The sequence below is a fragment of the Phacochoerus africanus genome, chromosome 3 (genome assembly GCF_016906955.1).
Source record: "Phacochoerus africanus isolate WHEZ1 chromosome 3, ROS_Pafr_v1, whole genome shotgun sequence".
Taxonomy (NCBI): domain Eukaryota; kingdom Metazoa; phylum Chordata; class Mammalia; order Artiodactyla; family Suidae; genus Phacochoerus; species Phacochoerus africanus.
In genome coordinates, this window is record NC_062546.1 from 186,928,999 (window position 1) to 186,948,814 (window position 19,816).

The 19,816-nt window shown below is 50.9% G+C and overlaps 1 protein-coding gene across 3 annotated transcripts; it reads right to left on the reverse strand.

Annotated features, from left to right (window-relative positions):
- Nucleotides 1–1,062: 1,062 nt before the first annotated feature.
- Nucleotides 1,063–12,627, reverse strand: DNPEP (aspartyl aminopeptidase). Of its 3 annotated transcripts, none has more exons than XM_047773577.1 (15): nt 12,546–12,627; nt 11,807–11,900; nt 11,615–11,703; nt 11,403–11,516; nt 11,081–11,206; nt 10,746–10,876; nt 10,416–10,491; nt 10,197–10,304; nt 9,421–9,498; nt 8,334–8,417; nt 7,180–7,340; nt 6,788–6,827; nt 6,559–6,660; nt 1,574–1,741; nt 1,063–1,202 (listed from the first exon to the last, which is right to left on the reverse strand). In XM_047773577.1, the coding sequence occupies exons 1-15, from the start codon at nt 12,549–12,551 to the stop codon at nt 1,152–1,154; spliced, it is 1,428 nt and encodes a 475-aa protein (XP_047629533.1). In that variant the 5' UTR covers nt 12,552–12,627; the 3' UTR covers nt 1,063–1,151. The 3 variants fall into 3 exon arrangements, with proteins under 3 accessions (XP_047629533.1, XP_047629534.1, XP_047629535.1); XM_047773578.1 differs by lacking the exon at nt 12,546–12,627 and adding an exon at nt 12,019–12,147; XM_047773579.1 differs by lacking the exon at nt 12,546–12,627 and adding an exon at nt 12,024–12,143.
- Between the last annotated feature and the right edge of the window lie 7,189 nt (nt 12,628–19,816).

The following is a 19,816-nucleotide window of genomic DNA, read 5'->3' on the forward strand; positions in this document are numbered from 1 at the left end:
TCAGGCATGAGCTTAAAAAAGAGAAAGGAGATTTAAAATCAAAACTTCAGGGAGTTCCCTTTGTGGCACAGCAGAAACAAATCCAACTAGGAACCATGAGGTTGCAGGTTTGACCCCTGGCTTTGCTCAGTGGGTTAAGGATCCGGCATTGCTGTGAGCAGTGGTATAGATCACAGACGCGGCTTGGGTCCTGGAGTTGTGGTGGCTGTGGTGTAGGCTAGCAGCTGTAGCTCCAATCAGACCCCCAGTCTGGGACCTCCATCTGCTGCGGATGCAGCTCTAAAAATAAAAATAATTAAAAAAATTTTTTTTTAATTAAAAAAAGAAAAATCCATTGGAGTTTCCATCGCAGCTAAGTGGCTTAAGAGCCTAACATACTGTCCATGAGGATGCAGGTTCAATCCCTGGACATGATCTGTAGGTTAAGTATTCGGCATTGCTGCAAGGTGCAGTGAAGGTCACAGATGCAGCTTGGATCTGGCATTGCTGTGGCCGTGGTGTAGGCTGGCGACTGCAGCTCTTCAACTCCTAGCCCACAACTTCCATATGCCACAGGTGCGGCCCTAAAAAGAATAGAGTTAAATTAAAATAAAATAAATGAAATAAAATAAATAAAATCAGTTCCCTTCATGGCTCAGGGGTTAGCGAATCTGACTAGGAACCATGAGGTTGCAGGTTCGATCCCTGGCCTTGCTCAGTGGGTTAATGATCCAGCGTTGCCGTGAGCTGTGGTGTAGGTCGCAGATGTGGCTAGGATCCTGCGTTGCTGTGGCATAGGCTGGTGGCTACAGCTCTGATTGGACCCCTAACTTGGGAACCTCCATATGCCATGGGTGCAGACCTAGAAAAGACAAAAAAAAAAGACCAAAAATAAAAATAAATAAATAAAGACACATCGACTAAAAAAATAAAATAAATTAAATCAGACCTCCACCAGCTCCCAGGAGCTGCAGCCTCCTTCACCTGGACAGGGACCCAACCTCCCCATCTGTTCTGGTTCCAGAGGGTTAAGCCAGGCTGAATCCCCACCCTTCCATCTCCAAATAAGCACAAGAGAATGAGTCTCAGTGAAAAATCCACTTTAATAATCCAGCTTCAGCTCAGCTGAGAACTTCCCATCTCAAGTGCGAGAGAAGTCTTTCCGAGAGACCTCAATCCACTACGAGGTTCCGGCTCAGAGAAGGGAACAACTCAAAGAAGCCCTAAAATAGAAGGGAACACAGCTTCTGGAATTAGTGGAGACCAGCTGGGGGAGTCCCACCACTCATACCAACACAGGCCCCAGCAAGAGAGGAAGGCATAACTGCTTCACCCACACAGGACAAGTGCCCCATCTTCCCATGCCTGGTCCCTTCTCTGTCCCCTCAACATCCTCTGGGGGCTGAGCAGGGCTCCTATGCCTTGAGGAAAATAGGGACCCTCTTTTTCCTACATGGTAGAACCAAGACAACCAACCCCATCCTGTAGGCCAGCTGCTTAGTGATTGATGGTGATGTTGCCCCAGCAGCCAATCCAGGCACTAGATGGGGAAGGAGCCCAGCTGCCATGGTGATGGGGGTAGGGGGGGAGTCACCTTGAAGAGAGTGAGGGTCTGGAGCACTCCAGAAGTGCAGGCTGTCTCCCGGATGGAGTGCATGGCCAGCTGGGGGCTGCCTAAATCCAGCACCCGCAGCCCTAGCCGAGAAGCCAAGATAGGTCCAATGGTGGTCCCGCAGGGGGAGTCATTCCGGACCATGAGATCCTGGGGAGAGGAGCAAAGGTTCATGAGCAACATGAGTGAAAGGGTTTTTTTGGCTGTGCCTGTGGCATATGGAAGTTCCTGGGCCAGGGATTGAACCCACACAGCAGCAGCAACCCAAGCTGCTACAGTGAAAATGCCAAATCCTTAGTCTGCTGCTGCGCCATAAGAGAAGTCTTTTTTTTTGAAGCGTATGTTCATTAAGGCCGAGGTAGAAGTCATCTTAGTACGGCAGGGCTGGAGTTCCCATTGCGGCTCAGTGGTTAACAAACCCGACTAGCATCCATGAGGATGTGGGTCCGATCCCTGGCCTCGCTCAGTGGGTTAAGGATCCAGCATTGCTGTGAGCTGTGGTGTACGTTGCAGACATGGCTGGGATCCCGCGTTGCTGTGGCTGTGGTACAGGTCAGCAGCTGCAGCTCCGATTTGACCCCTAGCCTAGGAACCTCCATATGCCTAGGGAGTGGCCCAAGAAATGGCAAAAAGACAAAATAATAATAATAATAATAATTATTATTATTATATATACACAATTCTATGAATTTTTTTTTTGTCTTTGTATGGCCACACCTGCAGCATATGGAGGTTCCCAGGTTAGGGGTCAAATTGGAGCTGTAGTTATTTGGCTCAGCAGGTTACAAATTCAACTAGTATCCATGAGGATGAAGGTTTGATCCCTGGCCTTGCTAGTAGGTTAAGGATCCAGTGCTGCCATGAACTGGCATAGGTCACAGACATGGCTTATGTTCCACATTGCTGTGGCTGCGGCACAGGCTGGCAGCTTGGCAGCAGCAGCTTCAATTCAGCCCCCAACCTGGGAACTTTCATATGCCACAGGAGCAGCCCTAAAAAGCAAAATAATAATAATAATAATAATAATGTGGTTATTAAAGGGAAAGACTCTAACTTGTCCTGTCTTTCCTGTAAGAACCAAAATTCACAATAACCAGATAGCCCCACTTGATGGGGGAAAGTTCCACTTCATAGAAGAATGACAGCTAATAAACATAAAAGGAATAAAAGAATGGGAGGGGAAATTTTTCAGCAAACTCTAATGAAATTGCAGATTTAGGCAAGGATTATCAATTGGTGTTAAAACCAGACACCTGTCTGGTTGATGGGGAACTCATCACTCATGCAAGTTACTATTCAAAGGAGGAAAACGTCCATATGGTGAAAGGATTGAGGGCACCCACCCCCCTCAAAATCTGGTGATCAATCTTACTATTATCATTAAGGGGGAATCCCCCAGGTAATATGTGCCTGATGCAATACGAAGGTCACACCAGTCAGGATGTCTTCTGGCTAACAGTGTCTAACTTGAACCCATTGAGCCTGTAGATATGAATTCTAGATGACAGGAAATACAGGGCCTAGAGGCACAAGCTCCACGACACCAAGAGGAGGCAACCAGACAAATCCAGAAAGCGAGACATCACATGGGATGATCAGCCTGGTTTCTTCAACAAGTCAAGGCTATTTTTCAAAAAAGAAAAAGGAGGTGGGGCAGCTGCGCTGGGTGAAAAGACATGGAAGCAACCGAGCAACCAGATATAACACGTGGCCCTGAACTGGACAATGAAGTGGGACAAGCAACTGTAAAGAATATTTTGGGGGTGGGAGTTCCCGTCATGGCGCAGTGGTTAACCAATCTGACTAGGAACCATGAGGTTGCGCGTTCGATCCCTGGCCTCGCTCGGTGGGTTAAGGATCTGGTGTTGCCATGAGCTGTGATATAGATCACAGATGCGGCTCAGATCTGGTGTTGCTGTAGCTGTGGCATAGGCCGGTGGCTATAGCTCCAATTGGACCTGTAGCCTGAGAACCTCCATATGTCACGGGAGCAGCCCTAGAAAAAGACAAAGAATATTTTGGGAAGAACTGAAAATGATCTATGTATTAAATGAGATACGAACTTACTAAAACAAAAATGTACTGAACTGGATAGGTGGAGAATACTCATGGAAAAGAGGAAGCTTGCGGGGAGCTAAGAAGATACAAGAAGCCGAGGAAGGGAGCTTGCCTGAATGGTGCAATTCCGAGGGCAGTCTCCTAATCAGAAAAAGAGGCCTGCCTGAACGGTGCAGTTCTGAGGACAAGCTCCTAATCAGGAAAAGGGGCCTGCCTGAATGGTGCAATTCCCAGGGCAGGTTCCTAAACAAGGGGGATGCCTGCCTGCACGGCACAGTTCCGAGGACAGAAGACAGTAAGACTCGCCTGCTGACATAGGTGGAAAACTAAATTTCCCAGGAAATAATTTCCATTTTGTGTTGCTGAGTGGGGATTGTTCCATGGATAACTTAGTCTTTTCTGTTATTCACTTGCTATTCAGTTTTTCTCAGTCTTTCCTGATTATTTACTTATTATTATTTCCCATTCTTATTGTCCTGTGGTGATTTGTGACTTAACAAAATTACAACAATAAAAATTTATATAAGAAAAATTTCATCCTGAAGGATTTTTTTCCCCCTATTTAAATCCAACTTAGTTAAAACATAGTGTTTATCTATTAACCAGTTATATAGTAAACTTTAGAGTTAGGATTTTAATGAGGTCCATAGAAGTTAGCCATATCTTATCCAAAGAACCTAGCTGTGAGTTTTGTCTTTGATTTTGAAAGCTTTTAGTGATAGCCAGTTTAATTAAGTTGGTTTATATTTACTTACACTGTCTCCCTGCCATAACGCTTTGAAGATAAGCACCAGTCTACAAACAAAGTTTGTAAATGCCAAATTCCTGTGTTTTATGGCCTCTTCAAAGTACTCACTAAGTTTAGTTAGAGATCTTAAAACAGGATGCATAGCTGCTATGCCATGTAATAGTTAACCAATGTACTTTTAACACTGTAATGTAATCTGTAGTAAAAAAAACTGTCTATATAATTGACCACTGTTGCCAATAAAGTTTGAACAGTCCAGCTCCCTGAAAGAAGGGACAAAGAGGCTGTCTCCGTAATTGTACATTCGCCGACACCGCATCCCTCTCCGATCGGGAAGTGCACGCTCCCTGGCCGCCGGAGCTGGCCTCCGGCAGAAGCTAAAGATACATCCAAAATGATTTCAGAGTTCCCACTGTGCTGCAGCGGTAATGACCCCGACTAGTATCCACAAGGATGTGGGTTTGATCCCAGGCCTCACTCAGTTGATCAGGGATCTGGTGTTGTCGTGAGCTGTGGTGTAGGTCGCAGATGGGGCTTGGATCCTGCATTGCTGTGGCTGTGGTACAGGCGGGCAGCTGTAGCTCTGTTTCAACTCCTAGCCTGGGAACTTCCATATGCCATGGGTGCAGCCCTAAAAAGCGATAAAAACAAAAACACAAAAAAACAAAATGATACCATTAAAAAAAAAAAAATGTGTGTTAAGGGAGTTCCCTGGTGGCCTAATGGTTAAGGCTCTGGCATTGTCACTGCTGTGGTGTGGTCTGGGAACTTCTGCATGTTATGGGTGCAGCCAAAAAAATTAAATGTTTGTTAAATATATACATAGGAAAAATATGAAAATTATACACAAACCTCTGGGGATTACTGTTCTATTTTCTCATTTCCATTTATATTTTCTAAAGTACACATGTCCTGCTTCTGCTCTAAGTTATTAAAGAAAAACCCTCCAACATCTTCCCACTGCCTTTGAAGAAAATCCAAACCCCCTTCCATGGCCCAGAAGGCCCTGTGTGACTGGCTTGGGCATGCTTCTCCCCTCCCCCTCCTGCTCTCCCCCTGGCTCTGTTTCCTCCCAGGACACCAAGCTTACTCCTGTCCCCCTTGGGGCCTCTGCCCTTGTTCCTTCAGGCTGGGATGTCACTTCCCCAGACTCGCTCATAGCTGCCTCCTTCTCCATAGGAAGGTCTCAGCTCAAGTGTCACCTCCTCAGAAAGGCCTTCCCAAGGGTGGAACAACTCAGCTCTCCCTGGGCGGGGTGGGCAGTGCAGCAGAGAAGAGCCCCAGGCTGGGAGCCAGGATGCCCTGGTCCTAGTCCTGACTCACCAGGACCTGCCTGCTGTGCCTGTCACTGGGCCACCTAGGCTCCAGTTCCTGGTATATGAATTACCCTTATAGAATAAATGTTCAATATTACCTATCTCTAGTTTCCTCTCTCTCCTTCTGAGCAGATGAGCCATGGCCAAGGCAAGAATGACAATGAACAGCTGGAATTCCAGGCTTCCCGGCCCTGAACTTCCCTTATGGAAGCCCCCGGGGTGTGTAAGAGAGACTCAGCATGGCTGAGGATGCTGAGTGGCAAAAAGCAGTGCCCTGGAGTGCCACAGGCACACTGTCCCTTTAATCCTCACAGAAATCCAGCAGAATAGACATCATCATCAGCCCCATTTTACAGGTGGGGAAACTGAGGCTCAGAGAAATTAGGACACGAGTCCAAGGTCACAGGACCAGCACCAAAGAAGAATTGGCGCTGGAGTTCCAGTTGTGGCTCAGTGGTAATGAACCTGACTAGTATCCATGAGGATGTGGGTTTGATTCCTCACCTCCCTCAGTGGGTCAAGGATCCGGCGAGCTGTGGTGTAGGTCACAGATGTGACTCAGATCTGGCATTGCTGTGGCTGTGGTGTAGGCCAGCAGCTGCAGCTCTGACTGGACCCCTAGCCTGGGAACCTCCATGTGCTGCAGGTACGGCCCTAAAAAGACAAAAAAAAAAAAAAAAAGAATCAGCACGGATCCCAGCTCTGCCTACTTCCATTTCCAAACTCTGCTGCTTCTCCCTCTACTGGCACCCCTTCCACTAAAGACTGTCTAGCAGGCTCCCCCTCCTTAGGGGACCATCTGCTTGTGCCCCCCAATCCCGCCTCCCAGCAGGGCCCACCCTCACCTGCAGGGGCACCCCGACATTGCGGGCCACCTCTCGGATGAGAGCTTCTGAAACTGCGTTGGAGGCGTAGCGCTGCTTGCTGTTCACCTTGATCACAGGGCCCTGGGGAGAGGGAAACCAGGAGCTGGGAGGGAGGCAGAGAGGCCTGACAGGCCCAAAGGGGACAAGGGGGGGGGGTCTGGGACCAGCCAGGCCTCCAAGACCCTAAGGAGAAGCAGAAGCACCTCACCTTGTGGAATAAGGGCCGGTGGTTCTCCTCATGCTTGTCCCTGTAAGAGACAGAAAAGGACCCACCGCGTTGGCAAACAGGCCTGTCAACACCCACTGCCTCTCCCGTGGCAGACACAACTAATGGATCACAGCCTTGTTCCCCACCCCACCCGGTACGAAACACAGTGTTCCGGAGAGCCTCTGGCCACAGATGGAAATAGGTTTGTAGATAGAGCCTATTCGGGTGGGTCAGGCATGACTTTGACCCAGCTGGGCCTTGGAGTAGTCAAGGAAGTCCCCACTGAGCCTCCCGGCAGATTGAGCAGAAAGGGGAAGGGGAGAGGCCAAGGCCCAGCACACACTTGGGTCTCCAGCTGTGGGAAGACCACATGCCTGGCACTGAAGACTCACAGGTAGTTGGGGTGCACGGCGTGGGCCATGTCTGCGCTGATCATGTAGGACTTGGGGATGGCTTCCTCGAAGGCTGTCAGGTGCTGGGGCGACGCCGAGATCCTCCGCAACACCAGCTCCGTCAGCAGTGACTGAGCGCCCTGCGCGCTCTCTGACCCTACCTGGTGACAGCAGAGACTGGGCTGCAGGGGCCTGGGCTTGGCGGCCTGAGCTGGAGGCCAGGGGTTGGGGCCCACTGCCCAGGTTGGCCTAGGACCACCCTGGGTCGGTGGGTGGGGAATGCAGGGTGTTATCAGTCATGTCCTCAACCCTGCGTCGTGAAAATGCTGACAGTGAGCTGGGACCAAACTAACCCTCAGCCACCTCGGGGGCAGACACAGCACTTCCTCATGGGCTTCCCATACTGGCCCCTTCCTCCTCCCCCGACCCTCACATCTGGGGCTCAGCATAGGTGCCCCCCTCACTGGACAATCTTCTTTCATGCACATGACAGAGGCTGCTAACTGTCCTCGATCCCTTTTCTAACAGAACACCCGAGTTGTGGCTGAGCATCTGATCACCCAGCGAAAGAAGACATGTCCCGCTTCCGGTGCAGCTGAACGTGGCCATGCTCAGCTGGCATGCGGGCAGTGATGACTGCTGTCTACAGGTCATGCCCTGAAGACAATGGGTGTACACTCCTCCTTTGCCCTTTTCTTCTTTCCTAATTCAGTAGAGACCCAGAGGCAGGAGCTCAACAGCCGCTCTGGACCCTGAGATGGATGCCATGTGCTCAGGGTGGCAGAGACCTGTCCTGAACTGCTAACTCGGATGTGCATGGTTACATGGAGGGAACTTGGAAGCTCAGTCACCGAGTCTAAGCTGGCACCCTCACTTAAGCACGTGTGGTGGGGACCCGCCCTGTGCTGAGCCCTGGAGTGACGGGGGTGAAAGGGCAGAGTCCCTGTCCTCCAGGAGCTCCCCATGTGGCGCCCAGAGAGACCTGGGAGGCGTGGTCACGCTAGGAGCAGACACACCGAGGCAGAGGGGCCCTCCGGGTGCTGAGGAAGCACGGGCAGTGTCTCTCCCACCTTTGGAGCCACCAGGACAGCCCTGGCTCACAGTGGCTGCGGGAGACCCCCCAGAGGAGACCCTCCCCAGAGCCCTCCGCCTACCTCTTCGTTGTCGTAGAGGGCGATCATGCGCACATGGGGATCCACTGCCAGGGAGGCAGGGGCTGCGCAGGAATCGATCAAAGCCTGGTGTGGGGAGGGAACAGGCGCATCAGCCTCCCTACTCTTCCTTCTGGAACAGCCCCCCCCGCCCCCCGCCTGCCCCTCCCCGCCAACCCCTCGGAGGCGCACACTTGCCCACCCTCCTCCTGGAGTCACAGCCCAAGTGAAGCGGGCTCGGGCTGCCTCCGGCCTGCAGCTCTCAGGGGCATTGCCTGGTGGGAGGACAGTCGGGGGACCTGTTCAACAGGAGGGGAGAAACCCCAAGTGTTCTCCCCCCAACACCTTCCCCCCGCAAAAGGCAGGAGGATGCGTAAAGTGGAGGGGAAGGGCTGAGAATCCTGGAAAGCCAGAAGGACCGTGCAGGTCACGTACACCGATTTGGCCTCGGCGAGGAGACTGAGGTTCAAAGAGGTGAACGTGAGTCCATCACGGTGACACGACTGGCTGGCTGGCTGCACAAGTGCCTATGGGTCTCAGGTCTGGCTCTGGTCTCACTTACAGCCCAAAGCCTGTCTCTAAGAACAGGAGGGGGTGCAAAGGCGTGTAAGCAAAGGACAAATGTGGGGGAGCAGGGATGACAGGTGAGAAAGAAGACAGTGACCAGGGTAGGAAGAAGGTGGGGAATATCCAGGGGACCAGGAACATCAAGACCACCCACTGAGATGACAAGGCACAAAGATGGCCAGGTGGGCTTCCGCTAGCCATTGGCAGGGAAGGTGAGCAGGAGCGGAGGGAGGTGGAGGCTACTGAAGCAGAGGTGGCTGAACGGAAAGGCAGCAGGAGCAGGGTTAGGACAAGACACTGATGCCCTAAGTAGCCTCTCAGCCCTCGCCCACCTCAGCCCCCACTGCGGGCCAGTGCAGGGATGCGGCCAAGAGGAGTCATGCGGAGGATGCAGCATTCAGCCCCTCCCCACAGTCCATGCAGAGGGCCCGGGGGGCCAGCGGCCTTCTCCCGACCTGCAAGGCTTGAGGCGGTCCCCCCACCCCAATGCCCCACCTCTCCTGGGGGTGCCCCGGCTCCTCACCTGCAGGGCACAGAAGCAGCTGTGAAGATTGTCCAGTCGAGGGGCAAAGATGAACTCCTCATAGGCACCGCCCAGGACCTAGAAAGACAGGACAGTCAGCCTGACCTTCGACCTCTCCCCCGGACTCACCCTCCTCTCCCTGCTCCCAAGGGCCTGAGCTTGAGTGTCTCCTTGCTTCCTTGAGCAACCTCCCCAGACCCTGGCCTGGAGCACGATGGGTCCGCGCACTGGGCAGAGGGAGCGGAGGATGGAGAAGGGGCCAGCTGGAGGGATGGGAGGGTGGAGGCCTGCAGTTCCTGACCCGTTCCTGTGCGACAGGGAAAGGGAGGCACTGAATGAGAAAAAAGAAGAAAAGCTAAGGAGTGAACAGGGGAGAACCAGGCGAGAACCAGAAACTTGGCACACATTCAAACAAGGCCGAGTGTCCAAACACTTAGCAATCTCCCACTGTCAGCACCTGGACAGACCCAAAGACAAGTTCCAGGAGGAGGGGACCACATCCAGGTCTCTTCCCTCAGGGCAGAAGCTTCCTGTGGAATCTGGGGAAAGCTGATTCCCAGGCCCCACCCCAGTCAGGAGTGGGCAGGTCTGCAGTGGGAAACCTGCCCTTTTTGAGAACCACTGCCCCGGAGGCAGAGCAGGGTGGTGTCTCCTGGGAAAACAGAGATGAGAGTAACTGGAGGACTGGCAGTGGTGACGAGTCCTTCAGGGGACGTGATGGGGCAGGCTGGGATCCCAGAGGTCCCCAGCCACAAGTTTCCACAGCCATTCCTCACCGCGGGCTGAGTGTCCGCGAGACACAGCTCCATCTCCAAGATATCCTCCGGGCTCAGCCCCAGATGGGCGCAGAGAAGGGACATGAGGACTGAGTGGTGCCGGTCATCCTGCAGGACAGAAGGATGCTGGGAGGAGGGGCCGCTCCTCCCTCTCTCCCCTTCTCAGGGGGCCAGTCCCTTCCCCCTGCTCACCCCTCCCGTTGACCAGGGGGCTCTTACTGCAGCATTGAGAGGGCCTGGCTCAGGAGTCCCCTTCTCCAGCTCCTCCTGGACTGCTGTGGCAAGAATGGGGACTCTGTGGGGAGACAGAGGGTGTGTGGGGAGGGCTGGAAGGCACAGCAGGGTGGGGCATCCCTGAGCTCAGGCGGCCCCTGATGGGGAACTGCCCTGGTCCTTTAATTCTCCCCGCACGTCAACTGGGTCCTAAGAGTAGAACCTGATTGTGGCCACCATTGGGGTGTAATCCCCCAGGTCTGGGCAGGGCCCCTTCCATCACCTGGTGCCACATCCTATCCCTCCCAGTCACCAGAGCCTGCAGCCCAGTCTCACAAGTGCATCTCCATGTTGGGCCCGAAGTTCTCATTGACATTTCGCTGCAGGTGGATGGCCAGGTGTGGGATGCGCAGAATGGGCCGGTCCACGTGCACCAGCCGCTGCTCCAGCCGGCCTGAGGTAGGGCACTGTGGCCAAACGGGCGGGGTCAGCCCGGGTGCCTTCCCATCACAGTTGGTTAACACCCCCACTGCATCCAGACTAACAAAGGGGGTCCTCTGGCCCTGACCCCCTTCCCCGGGGGGTTCTCCAGAGGTTCCCTGAAGGAAGGTGACAGTCAATCTTCAGGCAGTTAAAGCTGAGGGCCTCCTAGGTCCCAGCTCAGTTCCCACCTTGACAATGACACGTCCAGCCAAGGTCAGGTCACGGTCAAACCAAGTGCTCCAAATCCCACCACCGTAGGTCTCCACACCAACCTGCTGGAAGCCCACCTGGCTGCGGCGAGACCGCCGTTTCACCTGAGTGGAACAATGGGGAAGGAGGAGTCAGAGGCCATACAACATGGGATGTGGAGGTGAGACAGACTTTCACAAGCTAAGGGGTGGAGAAGGGCCCCATGTGTGTGTGGAGGCAGCGGCGGCGGGGGTAAGAAATAAGGCTTTTCCCTTGCACATCTCCATGCCTCCCCTCCCCAGCATGGCTCCCCTTCCTTACCCGGAGGCAGGGGCTGTCCGTGTGGGCCCCGATGAGGCTGAAACCATTGCCAGGAACATACTGGCCTCCCACAGCAAAAGCGATGATGGTGGAGGAATTCCTGGTCAGGAAGTACTGGGGTGGAGGGTGGAGATGGATTAGCCAGCGGGCGCACAGGACTTCGAGCCCCAGCTTGGGTTCCTGCCTCTCCACCCCCACTCCACCCCTAGTACCTTACTCTCTGGCTTGATATCCCAGCTCTCCGTCTCCTTGAGTTCACGGAAGCCAGCCTGGAGGAGGCGGCTGCGGCACTCGGCCACCGCTGGAGGGAAAGAACGCTCTCATAGCGATGGAAACCGCTAGGAGGCACACCGCCCGCCCCCCCCCCCCCCCCCGCGCCCTCCTCGGCTGCCCTGGTCACTTACCGTGGAAAGGAGAGGGGCTCTGGTTCACAAACTTGAGGAGTTCCCGGGCCGCGGCTTGCACCGCCTCTTTGCGGGCCCTGCCGCTCATGGCCACCTAAGGGAGCGGGAGCTCAGACTCCTACAAGGTCTAGAACCCGTGACTTATCATCCAAGTTCCGGAGACTCCCCGCCCCGCCCCTCCAATCCCCCGCCCCCACCCCACCCCACCTCACCTCACCCCAAGTGACCGCTCCAAAGCTCAGACCCGTTGCCCCAGGGAGAGAAGTAGATGCCGGGCGGATCCTCCATCCGCTGAAAGCTTCGATCCGCCAACCAAAGCGTCACAACCCCCGCTGCGTTCCCCGCACCGCACGTCCCAGCCGGCCCGCCCCCTCATCCTAGCTTCAGCCCTGCCCCCCAAGTCCCGCCCCCACGTGCCCGACCAGCTGAAAATCCCGGTCAGTTCCCAAACTCCGAGCTCGCAATGGGGCCCCTAACTCTGTGCCAGCCTGCGCCACGCGCGCGATCCCATCCCGGAACCAAAGCTCTGTTCTCTAGGGAACAGCCCAACGCAGTCTCTCGCAGATCCCCCCCCTTAGCAACCCCAGGAAGGTAAAGTCACTTGGGGCCTGGCTTTCGGTTTTGTTTAGGGTCGGGCGGAGCCCCCACGTCAGCAAGCGCTAGGTTGAGCCTGGGCCCAAGCGGCTGCCGGGCCGGGTCCGGGATCGAAGTTCGTGCGGGACGAGAGGTGGCCACCTACCTGCATGGCCTTACGCGTGGGCCTACGTCTGCCCGCCCGGCCCGTGCGCTAGGCCCGCCCCCACTCCCACCGCCCGCCCCGCAGCCGCCGCTTGCCCCCCCCGCCCCCCGTGCCCCTTACGCGGCGGTGGCTGGCGCCCTCTGCCGACCCGGAGGTGCTAAGGTAGCCGAAAGCCGCGGGCCCCCACCCTTGCCCCAGGTCAGAGAAAAAACACCCCCGCCAGCTCACCTGGTCCGACGGGTGCTGTGCAAAGTGCTCTCTCTCTCCACAGGCACCCTGGTGATAATGAAAGCAACATGGCTAGTGTTCATGGAGCGTTCATGATGAATTTTAGCTTTCTGGTCAAGCTTACTGTGTTACCTTGTTTAATCTTCACTGCCCTATCAACTTTGTACCTCTACTGTCCCCATTTTATACCGAACTGAAATACAGAGATGAGTAACCTGTCCAAAGTAGCAGGTGGCAGAGGTGGGGTTTGGATTCAATTAATTTGGGGCCTGGGACAACCCACTCTCAGATTTTTACTGGGCCCTTTTCTTGGTAAAGTCTACGTTATTCGGGACGTCCCTCAGCGAGGGAGGAATTAACAACTTGTCCAAGATCACGCAGCTCTTTGGATGCCTCTGGGATTTGACTCTGATATCTGTACTCTTTCCACTTTTTAAAATGACAGAAAAAGACAAACTCCAAAAAAAGAGAATGTATATAAATGTATAACTGGGTCACTTTGCTGTACAGCAGAAATTGACAGAACATTGCAAATCAACTATAATTTAAAAAATTGTTTTTAAAGACAAACTCCATATGTTCTTGGAGGCAATCCCAATAGTCCTATGTCAAGAGTGGTGAGTAGCCACTTAAAAAACACAGGTGCCTGACTAACCATGGATTCTGATGAGGACTCTTGGTGGTCCCTGGGTTCAAAACAAGGGCCAGCTCTCAGGGCTGTTATTAGCATTCCAGGGATTACAGGTGATGGAGCAATCTGCCATTTAGGTACTGGATTGGGAATGTCAGGGGAGTGGGCAGTAGTAGGAAAGATCTTGCAGCCCCCAATTCAAAGGAGTAGATGTAGGTGTTCCCATCGTGGTAAAGCAGAAACGAATCCAACCAGGAACCATGAGGTTGCGGGTTCGATCCCTGGCCTCTCTCAGTGGGTTAAGGATCCGGCATTGCTGTGGTGGAGGTCGCAGACACAGCTTGGATCTGATTGGATCCCTAGCCTGGGAACCTCCATATGCCGCAAGTGCGGCCCTAAAAAAGCAAAAAAATAAAAAAATAAAAAACCCCACAAAGGAGTAGATGTTGCAATGGAGCGTTCAGGAACATACACACTAGGTGATGGGTTAAATTCATGGCATTCTCTGACCATGTATTGAAATGTCTTTATATATAGGTTCCTCTGCCGAGTAGACATGGAGAGAACATTCTTGATCTGGCTACTGGGGAAGGGATGCATTCAAGGACAGTGACAAGAGCTAAAACAGGTACAAATGGTTAAGGGAGGGAGACTTAAAAATCTTTAATGTTCTGGGAGTTCCCGTCATGGCGCAGTGGTTAACGAATCCAACTAGGAACCATAAGGTTGCGGGTTCGATCCCTGGCCTTGCTCAGTGGGTTGGGGATCCGGCACTGCCGCGAGCTGTGGTGTAGGTTGCAGACGCGGCTCGGATCCTGCGTAGCTGTGGCTCTGGCTCCAATTGGACCCCTAGCCTGGGAACCTCCATATGCCGTGGGAGTGGCCCAAGAAATAGCAAAAAGACAAAAAAAAAAATCTTTAATGTTCTGATCACAAAAAAAAGAGCACATGTTTGCAACATTTCAAATCAACTATACTTCAATAAAAATAAGTGAAAATAAAACCTAATTCAAATCTAAAATAAATACTTAGGAGTTCCTATTGTGGTGCAGAGGAAACAAATCTGACTAGCATCCATGAGGATGCAGGTTCGACCCCTGGCCTCACTCAGTGGGTTAAGGATTTGGCGTTGCCGTGAGCTGTGGCGTAGGTCGCAGATGTGGCTCGGATCCTGAGTTACTGTGGCTGTGATGTAGGCCGGCAGCTACAGCTCCAATTAGACCCCTAGCCTGGGAACCTCCACATGCCACAGGTGCGGCCCTAAAAAAAAAAAAAAACCGAAGGAAAAAAAAGAAAACAGAAGAGAAAGGAGAATAGCTATCTGCCAGCAAGCTACAGCAGATATAAGTAGGGAAAAAAAGAAGTGTCCCTATTCAAGTCAGAAGCAAGGTACTGATGAGCTGTTATTATTTGTAGTCAGTATGGACTTGTAGTCAGAGCCAGTGCCACAAACAATTATATGCGGGACAGCACAATCTCTCACTATTTGTAGATGAGATGATCACCTAGAACCTCTAAGAAAATAAACCGACCAGCTGATAGAACTGGTAGAAGGGGTGGCCTGATTAGGAAAAATCACCGGTTTTCCTATACAATAATCAACCAGAAAATATAATAGTAAAAAGATGCTATCTACCAGAACAAGAGATAGTGATTAAATTCTTAGGAAAGCGCTTATGTGTGACCCAGGCTCACTGTAACTAGGGAAGTGCAGGTTAAAAAAGAGACACCAGAGTTCCCGTCGCGGCACAGCAGAAAGGAATCCGACTAAGAACTCTGAGCTTGCAGCGTTGCTATGGCTGTGGTGTAGGCCGGCAGCTGAAGCTCCGATTTGACCCCTAGCCTGGGAACCTCCATATGCCCCAGGTGCGGCCCTAAAAAGGACAAAAGGACAAAAAAAAAAAAAAGAAGAGATACCATTTTTGACTTGTTGGATTAGGCTTGGGGGAATGCACACGTTTCAGCCCTATTTCTATGGTGTAAACACTCCCCATGGCCAAGTCTAAGCTGCCAGCGTGAACTGAATGTGGAATTGGGAAGGATATGGAAAAGTACACCACCGTGTAGATGTCTGCCAAACAGATATAATGGACAAAAGTAATCTCAGGAGCAAAGATGATTTATAGTAAAATCACCAGGAAAGCGATAATCTTTTGAGTATTCTCTCTGTTTGTAATATAATGTATTTAATTGTAGGTTTACATAGTTTAATTTTTAGTGATTCCTGTGTGTAACACTAGGCTCACAAAATTCCTGGAGATCTGACAGTCAGTTCTTTTTTATTTGTTTGCTCGTTTGTTTGTTTTGACCCCGCCCGTGGCATATGGAAGTTCCCAGGACAGCAACTGAACCTGCATCACGGCAACAACCTGGGCCACTACAGTGACAATGACTGATCCTTAACCCACTGAACCACCAGGGAACTCCACCACCAGGGACCTCCTAGCTGGTGTTTACAGCGTTACCATTAGTCATTTATCTTTTTGGTTTAATTACTATTAAAGAGCAAATGCCTGTGTGTTAACATAGCAATAGTTACACACTTCAGTGTGATTTCCTTTGACATGCATGTCCTTTGTGATCCATAGGTTTATGAAAGAAACTTCCTAAGTAGTGACCTGTCCCATAATTCAGAATACCAAAGCAATTCTGTGAGGAAGAGTGTGTGTGTGTGTGTGTGTGTGTGTGTGTGTGTCCTGTTTCTGCCTGCTGAAATGGATACAGTGAGGGGCTGAATCAGATGATCTTGATTTCTTGATGCCAAAACAGCCCTGGGTATCTCATTGCTTGGTTGTTTAAATGAATGATTTGCTCCTGGGTAGAATGATAGGGGCTTGCATAACACGGTACAATTTGTTCTCTTACAATGTCGTTGGAAGGGCACTTTAGTTTCCAACACGTGTCTTCTGCTCAAGTCGTTTTCTGAGCAAGGCTCAGCTGAGTAAGAACTACAAATGCCAGGATGCCTTGAGGTGAGCAGCTCAGGCAAAATTTTTGTTTCCAACCAATCATATTCTAGGAGGGAGGTTTGAAAAGCTTTTTTTTTTTTTAATGTCTTTTTGTCTTTTTAGGGCTGCACCTGCAGCATATGGAGGTTCCCAGGCTAGCAGTTGAACCAGAGCTGGCCAGAGAGTTCATGCGTCCTCCTGGGTACTAGTCGGATTCGTTTCTGTTGAGCAGGAAATCCTTGGATATCTTTTTGGTCACCCCCCCCCCCAGCTTGTGGAAGTTCCCTGGCCAAGGATCCAGCCTTGCCACAGAAGTGACAACACTGGCTCCTTAACCCATAAGCCACCAGGGAACTCTGGAATGTTTCTTTTGATATTGGTGTGGGCTTGTTTTTGTTTGTTTGTTTGTTTGTTTTGCTTTTTAGGGCCACACCCAAGGCCTATGGAGGTTCCCAGGCTAGGGGTGGAATCAGAGCTACAGCTGCCAGCCTACACCACAGCCACAGCAACGCAGGATCCAAGCCTCGCCTGTGATCTATACCACAGCTCACAGCAATGCCAGATCCTTAACCCACTGGGCGAGGCCAGGGATCAAACCCACAACCTCACAGTTCCTAGTCGGATTCGTTTCCATTGTACCACCACGGGAACTCCTGATATTGGTATTTTAAACAAAAAATAAACTGAGAATGAGATAGGAAACCTTCAGAGAAAGGTAGCCAACCCCATTAACTCCTCACCTATACAAGAATTACCAACAGTTGATCCTATTCATCTCTGTTCCCCAGTCCTCTCTGCTCCACGCCCCTCCAACCCAGCATAATGTGCTGCTCCATCCTTATCACCACTCCTTTGCACACACTTCCACACCCCTTGCTCACTTTGAGGTTGCTTAGCTGTGCGGCAAAAACCCCAACCCTGACTGCAAGCAGCTTCCTATCTGCCTTGTGTCTGCACCAGGCATACAGTAGATATAAAATGAATATTTTTTGAATGAATGAAATTTTATTCTATTTTACTTTTGTCTTTTTAGGGGCGCACCCACAGCACATGGAGGTTCCCAGGCTAGGGGTCAAATAGGAGCTATAGCAACCGGCCTACACCACCACCACAGCAACTCCAGATCCAAAGCTGTGCCTGTGACCTACATCACAGCTCAAGGCAATGCCAGATCCTTAACCCACTGAGCGAGGTCAGGGATTGAACCTGAGTCCTCAGGGATGCTAGTCGGGTTTTTTTTTTTTTTTTCGTTGTTGTTGTTGTTGTTGCTATTTCTTGGGCTGCTCCCGCGGCATATGGAGGTTCCCAGGCTAGGGGTTGAATCGGAGCTGTAGCCACCAGCCTACGCCAGAGCCACAGCAACGCCAGATCCGAGCCGCGTCTGCAACCTACACCACAGCTCACGGCAACGCTGGATCGTTAACCCACTTAGCCAGGGCAGGGACCGAACCCGCAACCTCATGGTTCCTAGTCGGATTTGTTAACCACTGCGCCACGACGGGAACTCCGCTAGTCGGATTTTTTAACCACTAAGCCACCACAGGAACTTCTGAATGAATGAAATTTTAAAAAGTGTTATCTGTGAGAAACAGCCCTCGTGGAATACTCCCCATCCATAAAAAGGAACAAACTCTTGAAAACGGCAGCAACTTGAATGGATCTCACAGACATTATGCTAAGTTTAAAAAATGACAAAATTAAACAACAACAACAACAACAACAACAAAAAGACAAAAAAAAAAGACAAAATTATAGACAGGGAGAAAGGATGAATGGTGGCCAAGGGCTAGGGCTTTTGAGGGAAGGGAAGGGGGTGCCTCTGAGGAGGAGTGCAGGGAATATCTTTGTGGCGGTGGAATAGTTCTGCATCTTGACTATGGTAGAGGTTGCGTGATAAAAGTTTTTCCCATGTGATAAAGTGAGGGATGCCAGCTAAAATACAGGCCACTCAGTTAAGTGTGAATTTCAGATAAACGAGGAATAATTTCTTAATCTAAATATGTCCCAGAGGAGTTCCCGTCGTGGCTCAGTGGTTAAAGAATCCAACTAGGAACCATGAGGATGCGGGTTCTATCCCTGGCCTGGCTCAGTGGGTTAGGGATCCAGCGTTGCCGTGAGCTGTGGTGTAGGTTGCAGATGTGGCTCGGATCTGGCATTGCTGTGACTGTGGCGTAGGCCAGTGGCTACAGCTCTGATTAGACCCCTAGCCTGGCAACCTCCATATGCCGAGGGATTGGCCCTAGAAAAGGCAGAAAGACAAATAAATAAATAAATAAGTCCCAGATATTGCATGGGATACATTTACACTACAAACAAAATTTAATTGAGTGGTCTGTATTTCTGTTTGCTAAATCTGGCAACCCTGGACAACATGGCAAAGAACTGTACACACACATCTCACCAATGTCCCTGGTGGCGGTATTGTACGGCAGTTGTGTAAGATGTAACCATGGGGGGACACTGGGTGAAGGATACGCAGGGCCTCTCTGAACTATTTTTGCAACCTCCTGGGACTGGAAAGTTATTTCAAGATAAAAAGATTTTTTTCATTTTTATTTTATTTTATTTTACAATTTAAATTGATGAGATTTATTGTATGTAAATTAAACTTCAAAAACATGATTTTTTTGTTATGTATTTGTATTTTCCAAGATAATGCTTTTTATTTATTGTTTTAAATAATTTTAAATGGTTTTTATTTTTTCCATTATAGTTGATTTATAGTGTTCTGTCAATTTCTACTGTACATCAAAGTGACCCAGTCATATGTATAGATATAGATATAGATATTCTTTTTTTTTTTTACTCTTTTTTTCAGAGCCATACCTGAGGCATATGGAAATTCCCAGGCTAGGGATTGAATCGGAGCTGCAGCTGCTGACCTACCCCATAGCTCACGGCAATGCCCGATCCTTCACCCACCTGACCAAGGCCAGGGATTGAACCTGCATCCTCATGGATGCTAGTCAGATTCATTTCCACTGAGCTGCAACAGGAACTCCATATATATATATATATATATATATATACTTAAACAGTTTGGGGTTTTTTTTTTTTGTCTTTTTACGTTTTCTAGGGCTGCTCCCATGGCATATGGAGGTTCCCAGGCTCGGGGTCTAATCAGAGCTGAAGCCGCCGGCCTACACCAGAGCCACAGCAACTCGGGATCCAAGCCGCTTCTGCGATCCACACCACAGCTCATGGCAATGCCAGATCCTCAACCCACTGAGCAAGGCCAGGGACCGAACCCGCAACCTCATGGTTCCTAGTCGGATTCGTCAACCACTGAGCCACGACGGGAACTCCAAACAGTTTTTTTTTTTTTTAAGGCCCTCAAAAAGAAAACCAACTGTTCCTGTTGGTGATAAAAGCAAGGAGAAATATGGAAGTACTGGTTATTAACCCTGGGAGTTTTATGGAGCACGGTAAAAGCAGCACTTCACAAAGGACTCAAGAGGTTTCCC